The sequence below is a fragment of the Poromitra crassiceps genome (assembly GCF_964638095.1).
Source record: "Poromitra crassiceps genome assembly, chromosome: 11".
Taxonomy (NCBI): domain Eukaryota; kingdom Metazoa; phylum Chordata; class Actinopteri; order Beryciformes; family Melamphaidae; genus Poromitra; species Poromitra crassiceps.
In genome coordinates this window covers 48,365,347-48,381,704 of record NC_139643.1, presented here as the reverse complement: position 1 = coordinate 48,381,704, position 16,358 = coordinate 48,365,347, and the positions used below count along the sequence as shown (strand labels likewise).

The following is a 16,358-nucleotide window of genomic DNA, read 5'->3' as shown; positions in this document are numbered from 1 at the left end:
TGTGTGTGATTCAGGTACAAGTTGGCAGCTATGGTCATCATTTTTTTTGACCGGTTTTATTATAATGCTTTGAGATGTTTCTAGTCTGCTTTAGTAGTTGCCATAGTGAATGCGCCATGCACCTTTTCATGCATATTTTGAGAAAACTGTCTATAGCAATACTGCTTATATCTTTACCTGTAAATATCTGTGAATCGTTGATATTCTTTATTTACTTATTCTTTCTTTATATTGTATATTTGCTCTCAACTATTACACGTTACTTGAGCACCAATCGCACAAAGACAATTTCCTAGTATGTGAAAACATACCTTGGCAAATAAAATAATTCTGATTCTGACCCTTAAACATAATAAAATAAAAAAATATGTCAAAGTTAATATCAGCAACTGATTGTCTGATGCTTCTATAGCAAAATAATTCTTTATTAAACGCATTCCCATTTCGCGATTCACATGAAAGAAGCCGCTTGTGCCTTGTTGATTCCGTGTGGAGAGCGCAGCCGTTTCAACAGACATTTACAATGCATTGCAATACTGAATATTATTATGATACACAGAAATACAATAATTTCGCCTTCGCTTCCATGCAACCTCGTGTGCAAAGGCTTGTCTTGTCTGAAATCTTTCCTGTCTCACTGATAGGTGAGCCTGGAATGAAAGTTACACTTACACAGTTACCCTCAAGTGAGTTCCTTATCGGTAATAAACACAAGAATCAATCTTGTCCACACGTACACAGGTATTTTTGAACACATAGCTTTTTCTAGGCGTTTTGGCCTTCCATCCACACAATATCTTAAAAACGATACATGACATCGCTTATATTTTGACATTCTGAGTGAGAGCAGAAGTAGCTCAAGAGTCTGATGTATAATATATGCATGTCGTGTTAAAGTTGTGTGAACTGTCGCAGTTTTTTTAAAATGTACTCCGCACAGCCGGGGCTATAGAGTGAGACACTCAAAGCTAGCTCCATAGGGTCCCATTGCCGCTTCCCCCCGGAAACGCGGTTTGTTTAGCAAAATGCTGCTCAGTGCTGTTAGGTTTAATTACATGTTTATAAGCTAAAGCTAACCCTGCTGTATTACTCTTACTTTACTCGTCTACTTGAAATCTGTGATCTAGCTCGCTTTTGTAAAAAGTGGCCCGAAACTAAGTGGAGCGGCTCAGTTTGTTGCCAGGCAACCAACTTGCTCTTGTGATCTTCTAAGTGAGCGTGGATCTTACCTGCTCAAGTTGAGCTATTTTCCACTCTGCGCAACCAACCGTGGGGCTGAATGCACCCTGTCACAGAAAAGAATCATGCATGTGGACGGGAGACCAAAACACATAGGAGAAGCTCTGTTTTCAAAAAGGGTACGTGTGGACACGGCCTTATCGGTACGACCTCTTTTTCCGACTTTCCACGACTCAATAGATCCAATCACTGTCCGTCACCTGCGGTTTGGTCTCACTTCACGCCCACCGACTTCCTCAAGTTCCCCATAGAACTCAAAGCGCCGTTCCCGTTTCTCCTCATGTCGTCTCCGATCTCCTGTTTGCAGAGGGTGCACTGGTCGGCCATGGCGCAGAGAGACTCCTCCAGCGCCTCCTGGGTGTGCGGGTCAGGCAGTGTGCTGCGGGGCCCCAGCATGGCGAGCGTGTGCTTCAGCCAGCCTTCCTCTCTGACCAGGCCGGTGAGCCACGGCTGGGCGCGGACGCAGCCTCCCAGCGCCTGCAGCCCCAACCTCCACAGCTCGGCGGCCTCGTCCCACCACTCCGCCCAGACGAGGCTCACCCCGACCGGGCCGGCGCCGGGGTCCAGGGCGCTGCGGAGGAAGCGGAGAGCCGCGGAGAAGAACCGCCTCTGGCCCGCTTCCACCATGCCTGGAAAACAAGAATGACTACATTTAAGCCTGGTTACTTTGAGTGGCTCTCAACTAGGGATGTTCATTTTGAAAAATTTCCAAAATCGATAATCGGTGAGAATTAACGATCAATTATCGATTATCGATTTTATTAATACTTAGAAAATTTTCAATATTTTCAATATTTTCAATTTTTTTTTTTTTTTTTTACAAAATGAATGCCTATGGCAGAAAATACGAAAGACAACGTGTTCTCCTCAATGAACTCTTTATTTCAATGTGTCTCCTCTCCAACACTGCTGTCCCCGGCGCATGCCGGTGTGAATTTCCCATGTTTAAAACAGTTTTGTTGGCACAAAGGCCCGTGCCCAGCCAGAAAACTACAGACTATATGAAGCTCCACCTCACGTTAGTCGGCTGTGCAATGGAGTGGGGCGAGGAGTAACGAATTCCACCCAAACCTAGTCCAAAAAAAAAAAAAAAAAAAAAATTAATAATTAAAAAATCGATCCAAATGCCACAGGATCGATTCCAATCCTTAACGATCGATTATCGATTTTCGATAATTGATGAACATCCCTACTCTCAACATGCTAACAATCTCACTTTTTTTTTTGCGGGGGGTTCCTATCTGGATGGAAACCCCAGGGGAGCACGGGGAGAACATTCAAACTCCACACAGAAAGGCCCTTTTTGACGACCCCACCTGGGCCGTAGGCACTGAGGACATGGGAATGGGGACACACCTCAGCGCCCACAGCGTCCCAGGCGGGAATCGAATTAATTCAGAATGGGAACATCCTGTTGTTTTTTGGGCATATTTAACTGCTGACAAGCTAAACATCCTATACCAAAAGCACTTTTATCGCTAAGTTACTTCACAATAAGGGTCACTAAACATGAACTAACCCTTAGTTAAGGTTTATTACCTCGAACCCTGACCATTAAACTAACCCAAAACTATTAAATAATGCATACAATAATACCCAGCTAACATGAACACCGTTAGTAAATGATTACTAGACACATTAGTTCTGCGTGAGCCTTATTGTGATGTGCAGTGACGGCTGGTGGTGATATTGGGTGGAGGGGCTAAAAAATTATAACCACCAATAGCTCATGCTGCAGCAACAGCAGCCTCCGAGATACCAAATTACAGCAACAAACAACACTAAGTAGTAGGCTATAAGAATTGCCTGATGCAAAACTTTCTGTAGGCTATCACTCTCTCTCACACAACACACACACACACACACACACACACACACACACACACACACACAATTAAATGATTAATTTATGTCCACATAAATACAGAGTACAAAAGGATGTAAACACTAATAATGCAGTCAGATTCTGGGAAACAGTTACAAAACTGCCACAATAATGTGTACAAAAAAAGTGACAAATACAGTTATACTGTAATACAAGATATTGGTTAGTATCCACTTCAAGAATACAAAAAGCAGCGCCTTCTCCATATCAAGCAGCTACCAATAATAGCAGACTGAGCAATACCTTCTCTTAGGTAGATATGCAAAACCAACACATTCCCAAACAGATTGTCTTTATCAGACCACAAGAGGAGAGGGAGAGAGAGAGAGAGAGAGAGAGAGAGAGAGAGAGAGAGAGAGAGAGAGAGAGAGCGAGAGAGCTGTTCACGTCTTTTCCCTTTGATGTTTAACGAGCTACAGCTGTTGTGCCCAGTGCCCACGTAACACAAAACTTACGATTTTGTCTTTGTCCCTTTCCTTGGACTCTTCACTTATAATTTCCCCCCGTCAGAGATCAAGGAAAATGAATGAGAAAGTAGTCCACCTCAGCGCCATTTCCTGATTCTCACTTGTAGTGTGTGCATGTCATATTCGAGCTGTCATTGGTTGTCAAGTCAGTGGCAGGTCGGCCCTGGTGGGCTGAACCATGGGCTGTCCGAGTTTAGCCCAAATGGCCCGTAGATGGCCGCAGCTCAAGGGGGACGTGCCAGACACTTGTCAATCACTTATAACGAAGGTGATTGAAGGCTGAGGGGAGTGTGTTTGGGCTCACCAAAACTAGCCCATTGCAATGATTTTCTTGTGACTATAGATGGCGCTGTTGCTGCTCTAATAGGTTCCACCAACATAAAACAACCAATTCTAAGTTTGTTTAATGTAATTTAAGTAGAGAATAAATAATAATAATAATGTTCTCATTTTATTGGAAATGATAGGGGGGGCTTAGCCCCCCTAGCCCACTGATACGAGCCGTCCCTGGTGATGTGTTACCCTCTTACCTGTAGAAGCTGGTTTGAGCCTGCCCATCATTAGCCCCAGAGTGCAGTAATTGGCTGCTAGGACCAGAAGGCGGGGCTTATGCACCAAAACAGGAAGTGCTTCACTCAGATGTGCCTCGAGGGTTCTGAAACACGGGTCCTTCCTACACAAATACAAAAATATATAAATATATTATTATATTATAACTGTTTAATTGTTAACATGAACTGTTGGGGCCTCAATGTTGATGGATACAAATAAAACAATTGTTACAAATGTTACAAACAATTGTTACAAATTTAAAAACAATGAGTATGGATACACATTTCAGTTTTGGTATGACATTAACAACATATGTCATTATTTGTCAATGTCGTCTTCTTCTTCAGAGAAGCAAATGTGTGTTATTCAGGCACCTGACTCTCTCTGGCTCTGTGATAGTGAAGTTGAGCAGCGCTGAGCAGGCCGTCTCCATGCTGGGGTCCCTGGCTACAGATGCCCCGCCTTTCCCCTTCAGGGAGCTCCAGCACTGAGACAGGAAGGCCACCAGCAGAGCCGGCGTGTCCAGGGTGAGGAGCACCTTCCTGGGGCCTTCCTCCGCCGAGAGGTGGCACAGAGCTGGGAGGAGATACCTGGAGAGAGGGCAGAGACAGGGGAGATTTAAGGTCAGTAAGATGAAAAATTAAGCAAGAAGATACAATAAAATGAAAAAGATTGTATGTCTTACTTTTATTTTTTATGTTTTTAGCGGGTGGTTCCTATCTGGAGGAAACCACAGGGGAGCACGGGAAGAACATGCATAACTCCACACAGAAGGGCCCTTTTGACAAGCCTACCTAGGCAGTAGGCACTGAGGACACACCCTCAGCACTCAGGCGGGAATCGAACCCAGGACCTTCTTGCTGTGAGGCGACAGCGCTACCACTGCGCCACCGTGATGCTAACATTTTACCAGGCTAGCTATAACTATCTTTAGTAGGGTTTTACCAGGCTAGTTATAACTATCTTTAGTAGGGTTTTACCAGGCTAGCTATAACTATCTTTAGTAGGGTTTTACCAGGCTAGTTATAACTATCTTTAGTAGGGTTTTACCAGGCTAGCTATAACTATCTTTAGTAGGGTTTTACCAGGCTAGCTATAACTATCTTTAGTAGGGTTTTACCAGGCTAGCTATAACTATCTTTAGTAGGGTTTTACCAGGCTAGCTATAACTATCTTTAGTAGGGTTTTACCAGGCTAGCTATAACTATCTTTAGTAGGGTTTTACCAGGCTAGCTATAACTATCTTTAGTAGGGTTTTACCAGGCTAGCTATAACTATCTTTAGTAGGGTTTTACCAGGCTAGCTATAACTATCTTTAGTAGGGTTTTACCAGGCTAGCTATAACTATCTTTAGTAGGGTTTTACCATGCTAGCTATAACTATCTTTAGTAGGGTTTTACCAGGCTAGCTATAACTATCTTTAGTAGGGTTTTACCAGGCTAGCTATAACTATCTTTAGTAGGGTTTTACCAGGCTAGCTATAACTATCTTTAGTAGGGTTTTACCAGGCTAGCTATAACTATCTTTAGTAGGGTTTTACCATGCTAGCTATAACTATCTTTAGTAGGGTTTTACCAGGCTAGTTATAACTATCTTTAGTAGGGTTTTACCAGGCTAGCTATAACTATCTTTAGTAGGGTTTTACCAGGCTAGTTATAACTATCTTTAGTAGGGTTTTACCAGGCTAGCTATAACTATCTTTAGTAGGGTTTTACCAGGCTAGTTATAACTATCTTTAGTAGGGTTTTACCAGGCTAGCTATAACTATCTTTAGTAGGGTTTTACCAGGCTAGCTATAACTATCTTTAGTAGGGTTTTACCAGGCTAGCTATAACTATCTTTAGTAGGGTTTTACCATGCTAGCTATAACTATCTTTAGTAGGGTTTTACCAGGCTAGCTATAACTATCTTTAGTAGGGTTTTAGCAGGCTAGCTATAACTATCTTTAGTAGGGTTTTACCAGGCTAGCTATAACTATCTTTAGTAGGGTTTTACCAGGCTAGCTATAACTATCTTTAGTAGGGTTTTACCAGGCTAGCTATAACTATCTTTAGTAGGGTTTTACCAGGCTAGCTATAACTATCTTTAGTAGGGTTTTACCAGTCTAGTTATAACTATCTTTAGTAGGGTTTTACCAGGCTAGCTATAACTATCTTTAGTAGGGTTTTACCAGGCTAGCTATAACTATCTTTAGTAGGGTTTTACCAGGCTAGTTATAACTATCTTTAGTAGGGTTTTACCAGGCTAGCTATAACTATCTTTAGTAGGGTTTTACCAGGCTAGTTATAACTATCTTTAGTAGGGTTTTACCAGGCTAGCTATAACTATCTTTAGTAGGGTTTTACCAGGCTAGCTATAACTATCTTTAGTAGGGTTTTACCAGGCTAGCTATAACTATCTTTAGTAGGGTTTTACCATGCTAGCTATAACTATCTTTAGTAGGGTTTTACCAGGCTAGCTATAACTATCTTTAGTAGGGTTTTAGCAGGCTAGCTATAACTATCTTTAGTAGGGTTTTACCAGGCTAGTTATAACTATCTTTAGTAGGGTTTTACCAGGCTAGCTATAACTATCTTTAGTAGGGTTTTACCAGGCTAGTTATAACTATCTTTAGTAGGGTTTTACCAGGCTAGCTATAACTATCTTTAGTAGGGTTTTACCAGGCTAGTTATAACTATCTTTAGTAGGGTTTTACCAGGCTAGCTATAACTATCTTTAGTAGGGTTTTACCAGGCTAGCTATAACTATCTTTAGTAGGGTTTTACCAGGCTAGCTATAACTATCTTTAGTAGGGTTTTACCAGGCTAGCTATAACTATCTTTAGTAGGGTTTTACCATGCTAGCTATAACTATCTTTAGTAGGGTTTTACCAGGCTAGCTATAACTATCTTTAGTAGGGTTTTACCAGGCTAGCTATAACTATCTTTAGTAGGGTTTTACCAGGCTAGCTATAACTATCTTTAGTAGGGTTTTACCAGGCTAGCTATAACTATCTTTAGTAGGGTTTTACCATGCTAGCTATAACTATCTTTAGTAGGGTTTTACCAGGCTAGTTATAACTATCTTTAGTAGGGTTTTACCAGGCTAGTTATAACTATCTTTAGTAGGGTTTTACCAGGCTAGCTATAACTATCTTTAGTAGGGTTTTACCAGGCTAGTTATAACTATCTTTAGTAGGGTTTTACCAGGCTAGCTATAACTATCTTTAGTAGGGTTTTACCAGGCTAGCTATAACTATCTTTAGTAGGGTTTTACCAGGCTAGCTATAACTATCTTTAGTAGGGTTTTACCAGGCTAGCTATAACTATCTTTAGTAGGGTTTTAGCAGGCTAGCTATAACTATCTTTAGTAGGGTTTTACCAGGCTAGTTATAACTATCTTTAGTAGGGTTTTACCAGGCTAGCTATAACTATCTTTAGTAGGGTTTTACCAGGCTAGTTATAACTATCTTTAGTAGGGTTTTACCAGGCTAGCTATAACTATCTTTAGTAGGGTTTTACCAGGCTAGTTATAACTATCTTTAGTAGGGTTTTACCAGGCTAGCTATAACTATCTTTAGTAGGGTTTTACCAGGCTAGCTATAACTATCTTTAGTAGGGTTTTACCAGGCTAGTTATAACTATCTTTAGTAGGGTTTTACCAGGCTAGCTATAACTATCTTTAGTAGGGTTTTACCAGGCTAGTTATAACTATCTTTAGTAGGGTTTTACCAGGCTAGCTATAACTATCTTTAGTAGGGTTTTACCAGGCTAGCTATAACTATCTTTAGTAGGGTTTTACCAGGCTAGCTATAACTATCTTTAGTAGGGTTTTACCAGGCTAGTTATAACTATCTTTAGTAGGGTTTTACCAGGCTACCTATAACTATCTTTAGTAGGGTTTTACCAGGCTAGCTATAACTATCTTTAGTAGGGTTTTACCAGGCTAGCTATAACTATCTTTAGTAGGGTTTTACCAGGCTAGCTATAACTATCTTTAGTAGGGTTTTACCAGGCTAGCTATAACTATCTTTAGTAGGGTTTTACCAGGCTAGCTATAACTATCTTTAGTAGGGTTTTACCAGGCTAGCTATAACTATCTTTAGTAGGGTTTTACCAGGCTAGCTATAACTATCTTTAGTAGGGTTTTACCAGGCTAGCTATAACTATCTTTAGTAGGGTTTTACCAGGCTAGCTATAACTATCTTTAGTAGGGTTTTACCAGGCTAGCTATAACTATCTTTAGTAGGGTTTTACCAGGCTAGTTATAACTATCTTTAGTAGGGTTTTACCAGGCTAGCTATAACTATCTTTAGTAGGGTTTTACCAGGCTAGTTATAACTATCTTTAGTAGGGTTTTACCAGGCTAGCTATAACTATCTTTAGTAGGGTTTTACCAGGCTAGCTATAACTATCTTTAGTAGGGTTTTACCAGGCTAGCTATAACTATCTTTAGTAGGGTTTTACCATGCTAGCTATAACTATCTTTAGTAGGGTTTTACCAGGCTAGCTATAACTATCTTTAGTAGGGTTTTAGCAGGCTAGCTATAACTATCTTTAGTAGGGTTTTACCAGGCTAGCTATAACTATCTTTAGTAGGGTTTTACCAGGCTAGCTATAACTATCTTTAGTAGGGTTTTACCAGGCTAGCTATAACTATCTTTAGTAGGGTTTTACCAGGCTAGCTATAAGTATCTTTAGTAGGGTTTTACCAGGCTAGCTATAACTATCTTTAGTAGGGTTTTACCAGGCTAGCTATAACTATCTTTAGTAGGGTTTTACCAGTCTAGTTATAACTATCTTTAGTAGGGTTTTACCAGGCTAGCTATAACTATCTTTAGTAGGGTTTTACCAGGCTAGCTATAACTATCTTTAGTAGGGTTTTACCAGGCTAGTTATAACTATCTTTAGTAGGGTTTTACCAGGCTAGCTATAACTATCTTTAGTAGGGTTTTACCAGGCTAGTTATAACTATCTTTAGTAGGGTTTTACCAGGCTAGCTATAACTATCTTTAGTAGGGTTTTACCAGGCTAGCTATAACTATCTTTAGTAGGGTTTTACCAGGCTAGCTATAACTATCTTTAGTAGGGTTTTACCATGCTAGCTATAACTATCTTTAGTAGGGTTTTACCAGGCTAGCTATAACTATCTTTAGTAGGGTTTTAGCAGGCTAGCTATAACTATCTTTAGTAGGGTTTTACCAGGCTAGTTATAACTATCTTTAGTAGGGTTTTACCAGGCTAGCTATAACTATCTTTAGTAGGGTTTTACCAGGCTAGTTATAACTATCTTTAGTAGGGTTTTACCAGGCTAGCTATAACTATCTTTAGTAGGGTTTTACCAGGCTAGTTATAACTATCTTTAGTAGGGTTTTACCAGGCTAGCTATAACTATCTTTAGTAGGGTTTTACCAGGCTAGCTATAACTATCTTTAGTAGGGTTTTACCAGGCTAGCTATAACTATCTTTAGTAGGGTTTTACCAGGCTAGCTATAACTATCTTTAGTAGGGTTTTACCATGCTAGCTATAACTATCTTTAGTAGGGTTTTACCAGGCTAGCTATAACTATCTTTAGTAGGGTTTTACCAGGCTAGCTATAACTATCTTTAGTAGGGTTTTACCAGGCTAGCTATAACTATCTTTAGTAGGGTTTTACCAGGCTAGCTATAACTATCTTTAGTAGGGTTTTACCAGGCTAGTTATAACTATCTTTAGTAGGGTTTTACCAGGCTAGCTATAACTATCTTTAGTAGGGTTTTACCAGGCTAGTTATAACTATCTTTAGTAGGGTTTTACCAGGCTAGCTATAACTATCTTTAGTAGGGTTTTACCAGGCTAGCTATAACTATCTTTAGTAGGGTTTTACCAGGCTAGCTATAACTATCTTTAGTAGGGTTTTACCAGGCTAGCTATAACTATCTTTAGTAGGGTTTTAGCAGGCTAGCTATAACTATCTTTAGTAGGGTTTTACCAGGCTAGTTATAACTATCTTTAGTAGGGTTTTACCAGGCTAGCTATAACTATCTTTAGTAGGGTTTTACCAGGCTAGTTATAACTATCTTTAGTAGGGTTTTACCAGGCTAGCTATAACTATCTTTAGTAGGGTTTTACCAGGCTAGTTATAACTATCTTTAGTAGGGTTTTACCAGGCTAGCTATAACTATCTTTAGTAGGGTTTTACCAGGCTAGCTATAACTATCTTTAGTAGGGTTTTACCAGGCTAGCTATAACTATCTTTAGTAGGGTTTTACCAGGCTAGCTATAACTATCTTTAGTAGGGTTTTACCATGCTAGCTATAACTATCTTTAGTAGGGTTTTACCAGGCTAGCTATAACTATCTTTAGTAGGGTTTTACCAGGCTAGTTATAACTATCTTTAGTAGGGTTTTACCATGCTAGCTATAACTATCTTTAGTAGGGTTTTACCAGGCTAGTTATAACTATCTTTAGTAGGGTTTTACCAGGCTAGTTATAACTATCTTTAGTAGGGTTTTACCAGGCTAGCTATAACTATCTTTAGTAGGGTTTTACCAGGCTAGCTATAACTATCTTTAGTAGGGTTTTACCAGGCTAGCTATAACTATCTTTAGTAGGGTTTTACCAGGCTAGCTATAACTATCTTTAGTAGGGTTTTACCAGGCTAGCTATAACTATCTTTAGTAGGGTTTTACCAGGCTAGCTATAACTATCTTTAGTAGGGTTTTACCAGGCTAGTTATAACTATCTTTAGTAGGGTTTTACCATGCTAGCTATAACTATCTTTAGTAGGGTTTTACCAGGCTAGTTATAACTATCTTTAGTAGGGTTTTACCAGGCTAGCTATAACTATCTTTAGTAGGGTTTTACCAGGCTAGCTATAACTATCTTTAGTAGGGTTTTACCAGGCTAGTTATAACTATCTTTAGTAGGGTTTTACCAGGCTAGCTATAACTATCTTTAGTAGGGTTTTACCATGCTAGCTATAACTATCTTTAGTAGGGTTTTACCAGGCTAGCTATAACTATCTTTAGTAGGGTTTTACCAGGCTAGCTATAACTATCTTTAGTAGGGTTTTACCATGCTAGCTATAACTATCCTTAGTAGGGTTTTACCAGGCTAGCTATAACTATCTTTAGTAGGGTTTTACCATGCTAGCTATAACTATCTTTAGTAGGGTTTTACCATGCTAGCTATAACTATCTTTAGTAGGGTTTTACCAGGCTAGCTATAACTATCTTTAGTAGGGTTTTACCAGGCTAGCTATAACTATCTTTAGTAGGGTTTTACCATGCTAGCTATAACTATCCTTAGTAGGGTTTTACCAGGCTAGTTATAACTATCTTTAGTAGGGTTTTACCAGGCTAGCTATAACTATCTTTAGTAGGGTTTTACCAGGCTAGCTATAACTATCTTTAGTAGGGTTTTACCAGGCTAGCTATAACTATCTTTAGTAGGGTTTTACCAGGCTAGCTATAACTATCTTTAGTAGGGTTTTACCAGGCTAGCTATAACTATCTTTAGTAGGGTTTTACCAGGCTAGCTATAACTATCTTTAGTAGGGTTTTACCAGGCTAGCTATAACTATCTTTAGTAGGGTTTTACCTAGTCTCTTAGAACAGACGGGTTGGCTTCCGCAATTTTCAAATGCTTCCGCCATACCGTCTGTACTTCGTGGGGGAGAATCATGCACCAACCGGAATGGGAAGTAGAAAGGCGGGTTTTCCGCTCATTAGTCCAATCAGAATCGCAGAAAGGCGGGTCTTCCGCTCATTAGTCCAATCAAAATCCAATATGCCGCATTTTTCGTGGACACACGTGTCGTGATTGGTCGGATTTCGTCGAACTTCTTTCCTGTCTGAAGGTTTTTTCCCAACTTCCTTGTGCATGTTCTGGGGGTGTAACGTACAGACTGTATATAGCTGCATTCGCCGGATGTAGATGAGACAGTCTGTTTTAAGAGACTAGGTTTTACCAGGCTAGCTATAACTATCTTTAGTAGGATTTTTGTACTCTCTCTGGGTGTGTGTTATACTGGTAGTTCTGGCCCTTGTTAAGTTCTTGACTCCTCCTGGCTTGCACTTCTCTTCTTTACCTCAGAGCGTCTTTGCCCGTCCATGCCCCGCCTTCCTCTGTGACGGACATCTCAGACATCCAGTTAGAGAGGCCCTGCTTTGGGCTCTCGCCCTCCAGATGGGTCTTGCTGTAGCCAATCAGGAACGGCAGCAGGCCGGTCACTTCCTCCTTCAGACAGGAAGTCTCCTCAGCCAGCCAGGAGCAGAGAGAACGGAATGTGGCGAAAATGAAAGGGTCGCCATAGCGACTCGGATCCACCTTGGAGACAAAGCAGAAAGAGGAGATGTTTAGTGAGTGGACTCAGCTCTGAGGAGCTTTACGTAAAGTCTTTGCACAGAGTCAGTTTTTTCGTCCGAAATTGACGCACGGAAGAAAATAAAGAATACGACCTCAGAGTACGACCACGAGTCCAACAATTACGTCAGTCATTTAAGTTTTCGGACGAGGTTCGATTTTCTGCGTTTTTCGCATCAGTCAATAGCTTTTTGCGTGTGTGTATATATATATATAAATATATATATATATATATATACACAGACATACATACATACATACATACATATATATTGCAGATTACCACTTTAAACCAATATTAACAACAATTTGATCAAAGCAAACAATATAAAGAAAAATCATTACAATATAAGGAGGATGCACGAACTTCAGTAATGCATGCTTCTTTCAAAGACTGGACATATTCATACACGATAGTGTTATGTACTGAATATCTCCTCTCACCTGCTGTAGGTGGTATATGACAGCAGAGAAGGCCTCTTCCAACACACCGAGGACCTGCTGGCTCTGCTGCTGACTCAGTCCAGAGATGGCGCTCTGTGGAGGCACAGCGCTCTGGGGAGGCACAGTGCTCTGTGGAGGCACAGTGCTCTGTGGAGGCACAGCACTCTGTGGAGCCACAGTGCCCTGCGGGACACCCAGGCTGCAGGCCTGCTCGATGGCTGCCTCCATGATGCGGTAACAGCCTGGAATGAACAGAATGAGGAAAGAGATCAGTTTAATCTGATCACAATGACATGGTTTCATAACACCATTTTATGTCCCAATGATAAACTCAGAGCATTATCATTGCTCTATAATTGAAAACAAAAGCCGTGGAACTTGAACTGACAGTAATAGACTATTACTGCAAGGCCTAAAGCGACACAGATTCAAACAAAATATTGAGAAAACATAATATGACACATTAAATAAACATAGCTACTGCAGCTTTGCAACTTGAATAATTAACAATAATTATTTAATCATTAATTATTAGTTAACAGGTACCTGTGAGTGTGTGCTGCAGCCCAGGGCTCAGGTCGGTACCAGGTGGTTCCTCCAAACCCATCCTGACTTCCACACAGGCCCGGTTCACCAGCAAACAGCAGAACTTTGGTGGACCCACCGGCTCCCATCCGTACAAATCCAACAGACATGCACTGAGCACCAGAATTGGCCCTATCTGTCTCGCTGTCAACTTAGCCTGCAGCATCGGTCTCAGCTCCGTCCATACTCCGGTCACGACTCCCTTCAGCTCCTCCTCGCTCTCTGCTGCCCCACCTGCTGGGGGCAGAAACTGCACCAGCTGGACGCACATGTCCAATCTGGCCTGGTCTACAGCTTGGCAGAAGTCTTTGGAGACACTGACCAGCAGTGCGACGAGCTCTGCAGGGTGGTTCTTCCACGCTTTGTCCCTGGTGGGACCTGAAAGGACGCAGCCCAGCAAGGCGAGCCCCCTCGTGCGGCTCAAGGTCTGGTTTTGTTCCAGCGCTCGGCGCAGAGCGGGGACGGCCCCCCTGGTCAGCAGCTGGTCAGGACCCCTGGGTAAGGCACACACAGCGGCCAAAACCTGGTAGCAGTCGGCAGCCATGGCCTCATCGAGCTTCGGGGATGGAGACGTTTCTGGAGGTGGTGATGCTGCCGCGCTCTCTGCATTACCGTCTTTGCCCTTATGCTTAGTGCTTTCACTCTCTCTCACCGCCCTCTTTTCTGGTTCAGCCACGTTTGTTGTGCTTGAAATTTCTGCTGAGTGGACCTCTTCATTTGGACTCTGCACCCTTTGTCTCGTTTCCGTCACCACCACCACCCCTTCTCTGGATTGGTTCTGTCCGTGCGCTGCTCGTTTCTGCTGGTTCCATGTGGGACCGTCGGCAAGGATTCCCAGCAGAAGTGGGATGGTGGTGAGGAGCTGGGGATGGGAGGCCATGTCTGGGTCTGTGCTAAGGGCGGCCAGCAAAGCCGTGCCCAGCGAAAGGAGCTCCTCTGGGGGCAGGCTGGAGCTCTCACTCCCCCTGACCGCTGTCACCAAGAGTCGAGCTGGAAGACTGAGGCCCACTGCCTCGAAGATGCGCCTCACGGTGGGCTTGTCTAGCTGGCTAGCTGGGCACAAGCGGGTGATCTGAGGACAGGGAGAGGAAAAAAAGTTTTATACTAATTCATATTGTTCACCAGAGTTCAATCGGTTGTTGTAATACCATGTGTCCATAAATAGCAGGAAATTGAACTGAAACATATTATATAATAAATAATGACATGTAGTGTTTCAGATGTACTGCTGAGGGGGAGCTAGGGTATACTGTGAATCAGTGTTAACTAGACTGATAAGAGAGATATTCTAAATGACCAGAAAGAGACAGACATATGGTGTTCCCCTGTTTAAAACCTAAATTAAACTATTGATCTATGCAGTGATACAAACATTTGGGGTTTCCATTTACCTATTGAATATGACAACACCATCTCCACTGCCTATGCGGTTAGTTGCAGATCAGAGATATATATCACAAAGATAACTGAGACGTACCAGAAGCAGTGCAGCCAGTGTGTGGCTGTCATTTTTAGCATGCTTGAGTGCATGGAGACACTTCTCCAAAACGTCTCTCTGGGCATCAGTCAGACCCCCTCCTCCGTCCCTCTCTGGTTCTCCTTCACCTCCTCCGTCCCTCTCTGCTTCTCCTTCACCTCCTCCTCCTTGCTCCTCTTTTCCAGGATGGTGGCTGATCAGAACAGGGGCAACTTCGGTAACGTTACTTTCAGCCATAATAACCTTGATTTAGCTGTGACAGACGGACAGAAAAACAAAACGAAAGATAAAGGACACAGACATGAGCAATAACTAGCGTTAGCTTACTACTTATAAACGTTAACCCCGATGTTAATTTGTATTTAGCCCGCTGAATCCTTCTTAGCAATTAACTGGTTTATTGTTAGACATTTTGCCATGGGTTCAGGGCCACTAGAGCAGCTAACGTTACATAATATTTATAAAACAAACAACTCACCCCAGACAGTTCTCGTCTGAACCTCCCACAAGACACACACGAGCACTTTGCGGAAGTGAAGGTGTCAAAACAAGGATGCAACGAACCAATCAAATGATCCAAAAATGTCTGCAAGCCAACAGCAAGCCAATCATAACGGGGATCTTTGGAGCGCGCCAGCGCCATTTTGGTTGATGTTCTTTCCTGTTACGTTACCGTTACGTCAGAGGACTTGCTTTTGCCAGAGACCGAGCTACGATTTTTTTTTGCCATTGAACGGTGCTTTGTAATGCATTCAGTTTATTATTCCGTTAAACACGTATTACTGGTCCTAAACTACAATTTAGTTAGGACCCTATATTATTACATCCAAGGTTGAACCGCCTTAAAAAAAAATCGCTTTTGTCGCTGGCTTTTATTTTGATAATTCTGCTACCGGAAAGCGCATATTGTACACCTGACTAGCTTGACACCGCTAGTGACTCACTCACACAGGCACATCAGCTGTGCACGGGACAGGAACACCAATTACTAGTATACAAGGAGAATAACAACAACGACGACGACGAGAAATCACAGCAACCAACTAAAGACTGAGCGATTTCATACGTGTAAGTTTAGCCTTTGCCTTTCTTTAACAGCAACGTGCTGCCTACGACACCACGTACAAGCGCACAGGAGGATGTGATTCTGATGAGATGCCAACAGCTGTTAGCTCAATGTGCCTAAATCCTGGATTACAGGTAATATATACCGCTCGGCCCCGGTTCGTAACCGCCCCCTATCAGTAACTAGAGGTCTGTACGTGATAAAATAATGGATCTACTACGATACGAAGTGTCCCGTGCCGTGTTGTTCAACCGTCACTCTAGTCAAAGGTTACCTGTTGTGACAGTGCAGTGGACTGCGCAAGCTTACACAGCGACT

The 16,358-nt window shown here is 41.9% G+C and overlaps 1 protein-coding gene across 1 annotated transcript; it reads right to left on the bottom strand.

Annotated features, from left to right (window-relative positions):
• Nucleotides 1–438: 438 nt before the first annotated feature.
• Nucleotides 439–15,486, bottom strand: ncdn (neurochondrin). Its single transcript, XM_083646394.1, has 8 exons — nt 15,453–15,486; nt 14,975–15,227; nt 13,459–14,569; nt 12,913–13,154; nt 12,194–12,432; nt 4,518–4,733; nt 4,122–4,264; nt 439–1,868 (listed from the first exon to the last, which is right to left on the bottom strand). The coding sequence occupies exons 2-8, from the start codon at nt 15,209–15,211 to the stop codon at nt 1,453–1,455; spliced, it is 2,604 nt and encodes an 867-aa protein (XP_083502520.1). The 5' UTR covers nt 15,212–15,227; nt 15,453–15,486; the 3' UTR covers nt 439–1,452.
• Nucleotides 15,487–16,358: the final 872 nt, after the last annotated feature.